At 62.8% G+C, this 8,632-nt stretch overlaps 2 protein-coding genes across 2 annotated transcripts; one reads left to right on the top strand and one right to left on the bottom strand.

The window, feature by feature from the left end:
- The first annotated feature begins 210 nt into the window (after window positions 1-210).
- On the top strand, window positions 211-592 carry GNG13 (guanine nucleotide binding protein (G protein), gamma 13). Its single transcript, XM_006873848.1, has 2 exons — window positions 211-332; window positions 472-592. The coding sequence occupies exons 1-2, from the start codon at window positions 235-237 to the stop codon at window positions 575-577; spliced, it is 204 nt and encodes a 67-aa protein (XP_006873910.1). The 5' UTR covers window positions 211-234; the 3' UTR covers window positions 578-592.
- A 189-nt stretch (window positions 593-781) lies between these two features.
- Window positions 782-7,535, bottom strand: CHTF18 (CTF18, chromosome transmission fidelity factor 18 homolog (S. cerevisiae)). Its single transcript, XM_006873925.1, has 21 exons — window positions 7,376-7,535; window positions 7,106-7,258; window positions 6,839-7,019; window positions 6,650-6,779; window positions 6,265-6,357; window positions 6,121-6,173; window positions 5,889-6,033; window positions 5,272-5,481; window positions 4,816-4,913; window positions 4,510-4,633; window positions 4,256-4,407; window positions 4,021-4,114; window positions 3,700-3,798; window positions 3,493-3,623; window positions 3,160-3,319; window positions 2,401-2,625; window positions 2,151-2,300; window positions 1,919-2,049; window positions 1,294-1,445; window positions 1,081-1,205; window positions 782-973 (listed from the first exon to the last, which is right to left on the bottom strand). The coding sequence occupies exons 1-21, from the start codon at window positions 7,533-7,535 to the stop codon at window positions 782-784; spliced, it is 2,958 nt and encodes a 985-aa protein (XP_006873987.1).
- Window positions 7,536-8,632: the final 1,097 nt, after the last annotated feature.

Genomic DNA, 8,632 nt, shown 5'->3' with positions numbered 1-8,632 from the left:
CCAGGGGTGAGGGGTGGGGCCTTTGGGCCCTGTTAGCTGGGAGGGGCCTCGGTAGCAGTTGCTCCCTAGGGCCCACCCTGGACAACGGGGTCACTCTCCAGGCCCACCAGGCTCACACCTACCCTAAGAGGGGACAGTCAGGGGGATGACTGCAGCGTGACATCGCACTCCCTCACAAGAATTCTTCCCTGTGGTGCCCCTAGCCCCAAGCTGGCTGCCGAGGCCCCAGACGCCATGGAGGAGTGGGATGTCCCCCAGATGAAGAAGGAGGTGGAGAGCCTCAAGTACCAGCTGGCATTCAAGAGGGAGATGTCATCCAAGACCATCCCTGAGTGAGTCCCAGACCCCACCCCCCCAGATTTGCATCTCATTTGGCTGCCTACTCATTTGCATGAGCCAAGACCATAATACTGACGCTGTGGTACCCCGGGGAGGGACTGCTTATCCCCACTCATCCACCCACACCTGCAGGCTCCTCAAATGGATCGAGGATGGGAACCCCAAGGACCCCTTCCTGAACCCCGACCTGATGAAGAACAACCCGTGGGTGGAGAAGGGCAAGTGCATCATCCTGTGAAGCCCCCCAGAACCCCCAGATGAACATCTTTTTTGGACTTGTAAAGGTGTCACTTTTATAAAGGCTATTCAAGAGATTTTTGGAGTTTTTATTTTGGGGACATATTTGACACAAGGCAGGTGGGGAGCTGATTTCTAGCTGAAAAGGAGCTGGGGAAGTCCTGGACTGGGGGGGCGGGGATCCCAGTGTGGAATGGGGGCTGGCCTACAGCAGATCCCGGATGTACATGCTGCGCCTCACAGCATTGGACACCCCCTCATTGAAGCGGAACCAGACGTGGCTCCTGCCCACTGCCGTGCCCATGCGCCACTCCGCTGACTCCGTCTTGGGGGCTGCATCCTCAGTGGGGGCGGCCGCACTTCTGACAACCACACGCCCAAAGAAGTCTCTCTCGGGCTGAGGGTCAGAGAAGGGACCCTGGTGCCTCACAGACCCCAGTTCCCAGCCCGAGCCCGCCAGGGAGTGGAGCCCACCTCCGTGTAGAGCCAGGCTGGACCCCTCACCTGCTCCTCAAAAACGGCCTTGCTCATCATGCGTTCCAGACGCTGCTCGTGGTTCCGGGAAGCAGGGTGCTGCACCCCTTTCTCCTCACCCCTCACCGGGCACTCGGCCCCGGGGAGATCCCCCTCTACCTACAGGAGCATGAGAACAGGGTGAGGCCAGTGGGCAGAGCACACCAGGGACAAGGTCCTTCCGAGGGCTCACCTGGGGGGCGCCGCTCACCTGGGGGCCCTGGGTGGCCAGGGCTGAGGCCTCCGCCCTACGCATCTTCTCCACTTCAATCTCTCGGGCGATGAGCTGTTTGGCCTGGTAGGTGAGCGGCTTGCGGGTGGGCAGCTCTGGGAAGCGGCAGATCTCCTCCACATTCCTGCTCTTGGAGAGCGGGGACACCAGGGCCTGATCAGCTCAGGGGAGGTGTGGGAGACTGCTGACCCCACATGTCACTACTCCAAACTAGAGTCCGGCTCCCCACCCTGTGGTGCTGGGGTGACCAGCTGAGAGAGGGCAAAGCAGGGTCTCCAGAGACGGGGTGTCCCGCATGTATGGAGGACAGCCCTGCCCCAGGCACACTGGCTCCTCTCACTGGGGTGGGGGACCCAGGACCAAAGCCTGAGGCAGCAGCAGGGCCTCCAGGGGCCGCTCTGGGGTGGACAGGTCGGGGCACAGGCTGGGAGGGGTCCTGGCTGCATCTGAGAAGACCGAGCTAGAACCCAACCCCCCCACACACACACACAGACACACACACTAAACAGTTAGGGAAAAGACCCTACTCTAGACTCTGTGCCCAAGCCCTCAGGTGTGTTGGGGGGAATGACCCTGGGCAGGGTGAGGGGCACTCACGGCTCCAGGCGGTAGGCATACTGCCCGTCAGGCATGCGCTCCTGGCGGTACGTGAGGCTGTAGGCCAGCATGGTGCCCACAAGGCCGGCCAGCTGCTGCTTCTCTCGGGCACTGTACAGCTGGGTGCTCACCTGGGACAGACATGGGGGGGACGAGGGGGTGTGGCAGGAAGACTGAGGACAGGCAGCCGAGCCTATGCCAACCAGGAGCCCCTCCCCAATGCAGCACTCACGGGGCGCAGCTTGGGCATGAGGATGTCCAGGAGCGGGCACAGGGTGTCCAACACCAGGGCCTGGGGTGTGGCACGGCTACGGGCAGACGGCGTGATGCCGGACACCAGCATCTGGAGTAGGTTCTGGCTCTGGTTCATCCGGTTCTGGGCCTATCGGGGGGCAGGGGAAGCAGGGCCTGACTCAGCCCAGGACCCCCTGACCCTAAGCGGGGAGCAGGCTGACCCAGCCAGGACCCCACCCCCTCGGCACCTCCTGCTGGCTGCTGGGGAAGATCAGCTGTGGGACGTGGACGGCAGCAAAGAGCAGGTGGAAGGCAGCGGGCAGGAAGGGCGGGTAGCGTAGCAGCTGAAAGCTCTGGCCGTGCAGGGCGGCCCGTGCCAGCAGGTCATCAAAGGCCAGCCAGTCCAGGGCGGTGCACACAGCACCCAGAGTCGGGTCCCGAAGCCGAAGCCGCAGGAAGTTGTCATACAGGCCCTGCGGTCCATGTTCGGTGGCCATGAGCCCTTCCTGCCCCCTACCCACCCTTCAGGATCCAGGCTGAAGGGGCATCAGCCCTGAAGTAATTTGACCAAGTGCAGAAGGACACCACCCCCGCCCCCAGGAGCTGCTGCGCTGACCCTCCCCCTTCCTCTGGTCACAAATGTCAAGAGCAGCAAAAAGCCCAGCCCCCACCGCTCGCCTGCTGGCCCCTCTCACTGAGCTGCCCACTGCCCTGTGGGATTTTCAGACTCAGGATCCCCTAATCCAAAGCTGCTTAGGGTCCAGGCCCAGTTTAGGTCTGGGTTCTGAGATAGGGAGGGGGGCGGGGCGGGGGACAACTGCCATCTGCTGCAGCCAAGTTTCCACCAATCCCCCGTGCTCTCAGTCCCACTGGGACCTGAGCCTGGCTACACTCCAACCCCACAATCAACAAGTCCTGTCCCCGCACTGTCTTCTCCTGACGTCCCAATCTGCCACCTTCCCCCACACAGTGGACACCTGCCCCCTTGGCTGGTCAGGAGTCATTACCTGTACGACCTTCTCATGCTCCCCAGCGGAAGCGGCCACATGCAGTACTCGGTGGAAGCGCTGGGAGACGGACGTCAGGGCCACATCGGTGACACATGGGCCCAAGTCCCCAGTCGGAAGCGTGTGGGCAGGTACAGCCAGGTCCTGTCCCACACGGCGCCTAGGGAGGGACACTGAGGCTGGACAAAGTCTTCAGTCACAATGACAGCAGTCCCTCACCTCCCCAAGCCTCCGAGTGCCCCTCTTGAGACTCCGCACTGTCCCAGCCCCTTTCCTGCGGTTCTCGCTGCCCAAGGACCAGACACCTCGGCCCCCCGACCCCCATGACCGCACCTCTGGGCCCGGGGCAGCTGGAAGACCTCCTGCCACACGGTGAAGAGACCTTTGCGCTGGTCCTTGAGGCCGACTCGTGTCGTCTGCACGGCCCGTACACTCAGCTCCCGCCGGCCCTGCCCATGCAGGAACTGGACACGTGGGGACAGTGAGACTCAGCACGGCCAGGCAGGCAGGCCGACAGCCCACATCCAAGGCCACACTGACCTGCAAGGTGTTAATGCAGGCACGGATGTCGTTGTCTGTCTTCTCACAGAGTGCCGCAAGTGCGCCGGGGTCAGCCTGCATGCCACGCTGCTGGGATATCTGTGGGCACAGAAGGGCTGGCTGGGCACCCTCACCCTCCACTGGGGAGGGGGCAGCTCCCAGACGAGGAAGTACCATCCACAGGCATGGGGGCACTTCCATGGGAGAAGGGGTTGGGGTGCAGGCGCTCACGGCCCTGCCTGGAACCACACACTCACACAGGTCACTCTGGCAGGGCCACCCCCAGACACCACTCAGGGCCTCCAGTCCTCACTGGCCTACCTCCTGGAGTCTCTGCAGCAGCCGCGAGGGCAGTGTGGGCGGAAAGTGGAGGACGAGAGCCTGCTGCTTCAACTGTCGCAGGGCCGGTGCAAACCTGGAGGGGGAGTCGGGATGCCATCAGTCCCACACCCACCATGCCAGGGCACGACCTGGGTTACGGGGAGCAGGCTCTCCACAGGAATCCAGCAGCCCTGCTGCCCCACCCCTCGGCACTGCCTGCCTCCCACCAGCTCACTGGTTGTTGCAGATGCAGATGACGGGTCTCATCAGGAGCGCCCCCTCTGCCCGACGCCGCCGTCTCCCACCAGCAGGCCCTGCCTGGCCTCCTGGCTCCACCTCCTGAGGCCCCTTGCGGTCCAAAATGCTTAACAGGACATTGATAGCGGCCTGCAAGGGACAACAAGGTGCATGAACAGCAGCCCCAGAGCCCCTCGCCAGCCCCTGGAGGCCCCCCGCACCCCCTTCCCGGCCCTGGAGGGCTGCTCCCACCGTAGGTGCCCCATCTATCTCATCGATGACCAGGCAGTTGGGTCTCCCGCCAGCACCGAGCACCGACTCCATCTGTGTAGCTGCTTCGATACGCGTACGGAAGGCCTCAGGGCTGCGATCATCGCTGGAAGTGGACACACTGAGGTCAGGGGACAAGCCGCCACACCCACTGCTGGACCGAGAGACTGACCACCACGAGGCCCAGCCTTCCTGTGCCACATGAAAACCCACGGGCAGCCTAGAAGCCGTCCATCTGTCCACACCCCACCTGGCATCTTCCAGTCACCATCTTCCCACTCCTCTCACCTGGCATTCATCTCAACCACGAAGTAACCCGCGTGCCGTGCAATCACATGGGCCAGGGTGGTCTTGCCCAGTCCTGGAGCCCCGCACAGCAGTGCCACCTGCAGCCAGAGCAGATGGCATTCTGGAGCTGACCCTGCCTCCAGGGCACCCCTTCCCCAGCACTCTGTCCCCCACTCCTATGTGGCCTGATCCTCATGGTCTCCACATGAGGACAAAGGCACACAGCCAGTGTGAACAAGTCACTGAGCAGATGAGAGGCCCATCAAGAGGCATCCATTTCATCCACTGTCACTGGGAATGTTCTTGAGTTTCAGCTCAGGCAGTTAACATGACAGATCAAGACCACCAACGTCAGTGCACCCATAAGAGCCTCGTGGTGCTTGGCAGCTGCCAAAGCACCAGCCACCTCCAACTCAGTCCTCAGCCTGGAGGAATGAGGCCTGCACTAGGATTTACCTTTTGCCGCGGCCGCTGGCTTGCATCCAGCTCAGCTTCCAGCATCTCTTCCAACACCTGTTCATGACTCTTCCATTTGCTAGAGACTGCAGTCTCCTTACCAGGCCGGGCTGGCTCCACACTGGGCCTGGGCTTCCGGGAGGGTATCTCCCGGCCAAACACCACCAGATCCCACAGCTTCAGCCATTTGAGAAGGCAGCGGTTGGTGAACTGTAGGAGAGCAGGAGGATGCAGCCTGATGACTCTCCGCCCTCAGTCCACTCGGTCCACCTGCTGTCACAAGCCCCATGGCACAGACAAGGATAGGAAAGGGCATGACCAGCTGCCAGTCTCCCAGGCGGCAAGAGAGAGAACCGGCTTCCCAGCTGGCCCTTTCCTCCCTAGCGCACCCAAGCATCTAACACGGAAAGGCCCCACTGTGAGGACGACCGACAGGTGACCGCCAGCCCAACTCCCAAGTGACAAGCAACAGGCCAACTCCATGCCTGTTTTCCATCTAAAACTCCACTGAGTGGATCAGAGCTTTATCCATCCCAATAAGTTCACCAGCTGAGTGTGGTGGTTTTCCCTCCGTGATAATGGGAGTCAATCACACTTGAGCAAGAACAAGGCCTCACATCATCACTAAGTAGCTCTGCATAGTGTCGGGGTGCAAACTCATCAACCCATAGCCAGTGCTGGGAGGTATCCTGAACATCAGCAGCCTCCGGCTCTTCCTTTGGGGGCCCTGTGGACTGGGCAGCCTCCTCCTCGTCTTCAGGCCTAAGGTTGGGGAGTATCAATCGGGGCCTTGAGCCCAGACCATGCTGACCCCACACCCAAGACTGGAGGAGAGTCCCGCTAAGTCACCTGCGCAGCACATCTGAGAACCGCTGGGCCTCTTCAATCAGGTGCTCCCGCCGCTGTGTATACAAGGGTCGGGGTCAGGGCTGCTCAGACCTCAGTCTCACCTAAAGCCACCTCATCCTGCCCAAGGGACCCCAGCAGGCCCACCTCGTTGTCCACCTGCTCCCTCAGGGAAGCGAAGGGCACGCCCAGCAGGTCCAGCTGGTTGCGGCTGTGCCATGGGACTTCCAGGAGAGGGCTCTGTGTGAAGGGTCCACAGTCACCTCTGTACCCAATCATGGGTCTCCAACATCAATCAGCCAGTGGAGGGAGGCACAGGACCCTCCAGAGTAGCTTCCCCTCCCGCTGGGGGCTCCGTGGCCACTACTTCGCCTCGTCCAGGGCCATGCCCGCACCACCATGTGCTACCATGGACACAGGTGAGCAGACCAGGAGACCTGGCCGCGGTCAGCGTCCACCTCACACACACCAGCCAAGCAGAAGATGACCAGGTGAGCTTCCTGGGAAGTGAGCCCAGCCATGCAGCACCCACCTGCACCCCAGTGCCCACGGGGTCATCCCGAAGCACCAAGAAGACGCGGTCACCGCTGGTGGAAGTCACGTTGACATAATCCTCCAGGACAGGCGGCCGCCCAAGGACAGGATTATGGACATCTGCGGGCCTGAGAGGGGCCAGGGCTCAGACTCCGGAGCAGCCAGCCCTGGGTGAGGGGCCCCACACAGGATCGGCCTTGGGTGGCTCCTTGCCAAGTTCCGGGGTCCGTACCCATGGTCATGGAGCTCGGCGGGAACCTCCGGGCTCGGTGGGGGCGTAATGTCCCCCAGTGGATAGTTGGGCATCAGCTCGTCGTCAGACCCGAAGTCCAGCCTCTTGACCACCTCCAGCCGCGGCCGTTTGGGGGCTATGGAGACACACAGAGGGAACAGGAGACCCCCCTCCAGCCTCACACCCCAGCCGGCCGGCCCCCCACCAAGCCTAGGGACATACTGGGGGGCAGGGGTCCATCTCTCTGGGCATCACTGTCCCCCTCACGCTTCCTGGAGCCGTCCTTGTCCTTCCGCAGGGACCTGGCTGGAGAGGGGTGGGGAGCCGCGCCCCCTCTGGTGATGGCCTCCTCAAAAGACAGCCGAGGTCGGCCCACTGGGGGATCAGGGGTCCGGGCAGGGGGCAGGGGGCTGTGTCCTGCAACGGCCGCCCCTGATGGTCAGATTGCTAGGTCAGCTGTGTTGAAGCCGTCCCCTCCCGCGCCTCCCACACTGTGCCGCCCCCTCTGGTCTTCGCCCTCCAGAAAAGCCATCGGGAGGGAGAAGCTGGAGCCGCGTTCACCTTCAAGTTCGGCGAGCACCTCGAGCTCGGCCTCGAACTGGCTATGAAAGTCATCCTCGACGCCGTACAGCTCCTGCTCATAGTCCTCCATGTCGCGAGTCCTAAGGAAACTCTAGACGGTAGACGAAACCTCCCGCGCCCGGAAATTCCAGCGCCCCGAGCGCTGCCCGTGCAGCCAATCAGCGCTTGGCGTGCCAGACGGTGCTCGCCATTGGGTAGCGGACGGAATGGGCTGGCGCTGCGTCAATTGGGCGGGGCTAAATCAGGTCGTTGGCTTCGAAGACGAGACCGGGCGGAAGTGGGGCTGCGCGCGCGGGTCGGGCAGATCCCGGCTGAGGGCCGGACTGCGCTCGCAGGGTAGGCGGGGTTCAGTCAATAAATTGGAGTCGAGCTGCCGGTACAGAAACGCTCGTCATTGGTCAGTGCAGCTGCCCTTCGCGGGGGGGGGCGGACGGAGGCGGGACAGAGGCGGGGCTGCGCACGCAAACCGGCCAGGCCGAGGCGTACCTCCGTAGCTCTAGGGTCTGCTGGGGAGAGGGTCGCAGGTGGCGGGAGCCGGGGCTGGAAACCAGCTGGGCAACGCCATCGGGGACCCGGGCTGTGCGGCGCGGCTGCAGGTCGGTCGGGGGGCAGGCAAGAATGCGGGGTGAGTGTGACCGCTAGCAGGGCGTCTGCGGGGGTGTCCCAGAACCCCGCATCGGCGCCCAGGCCGAGGCTAAGCCCGTGTTCCCCTCCCACGCGCTCCGTGGAACCGGAGGAAGGCATTTCACGTATCCAGGCCGGGCTGGGGGTGTCCTCGGAGAGCAAGCCAAGAGTACCGCTGAGTGCCATCCGCAACCCGCTGAAGCCCCTCCCCCCAGTGTTCCTCGTGGCGAGTCTAAGAGTTCGATCCTGGCCCCACGGGCTGGGAGGCAGGGCAGGGAGTCTGACTCGGGATAGGGGTTGTGATCCTGAAGTGGGGGGGCGGTGCTTGACTCAGAGATAGGGTGTCTGCTGCAAGGAGGTATGTGATTTAGGAATGATGTGGTTGTCGGCTCAGTGGCACTTAACAACTTGGAGAAGCGGGAGTCAGACTCAGGGTTGGGACATCTGACGTGAGGGGGATTCAGACTGACAGGGAGGGGGTATCTGACTGGGGGAGAGGGGCGTGTCTGACTGGGGAAGGGGCGTGCCTGACTGGTGGAGAGA

This window comes from Chrysochloris asiatica, unplaced genomic scaffold, assembly GCF_000296735.1.
Source record: "Chrysochloris asiatica unplaced genomic scaffold, ChrAsi1.0 scaffold00257, whole genome shotgun sequence".
In the NCBI taxonomy this organism is placed as follows: domain Eukaryota; kingdom Metazoa; phylum Chordata; class Mammalia; order Afrosoricida; family Chrysochloridae; genus Chrysochloris; species Chrysochloris asiatica.
The sequence above is the reverse complement of the archived record's forward strand: the minus strand, read 5'-3'. Positions and strand labels throughout refer to the sequence as shown.

Coding starts and splice junctions, on each gene's coding strand:
- GNG13 (XM_006873848.1), top strand. CDS start 235: ATGGAGGAGTGGGATGTCCCCCAGATGAAGAAGGAGGTGGAGAGCCTC. Junction 333..471: donor TCATCCAAGACCATCCCTGA/GTGAGTCCCAGA, acceptor CCACACCTGCAG/GCTCCTCAAATGGATCGAGG.
- CHTF18 (XM_006873925.1), bottom strand. CDS start 7,535: ATGGAGGACTATGAGCAGGAGCTGTACGGCGTCGAGGATGACTTTCAT. Junction 6,174..6,264: donor GGGAGCAGGTGGACAACGAG/GTGGGCCTGCTG, acceptor TTGTATACACAG/CGGCGGGAGCACCTGATTGA. Junction 2,301..2,400: donor TCCCCAGCAGCCAGCAGGAG/GTGCCGAGGGGG, acceptor GCCCCCCGATAG/GCCCAGAACCGGATGAACCA.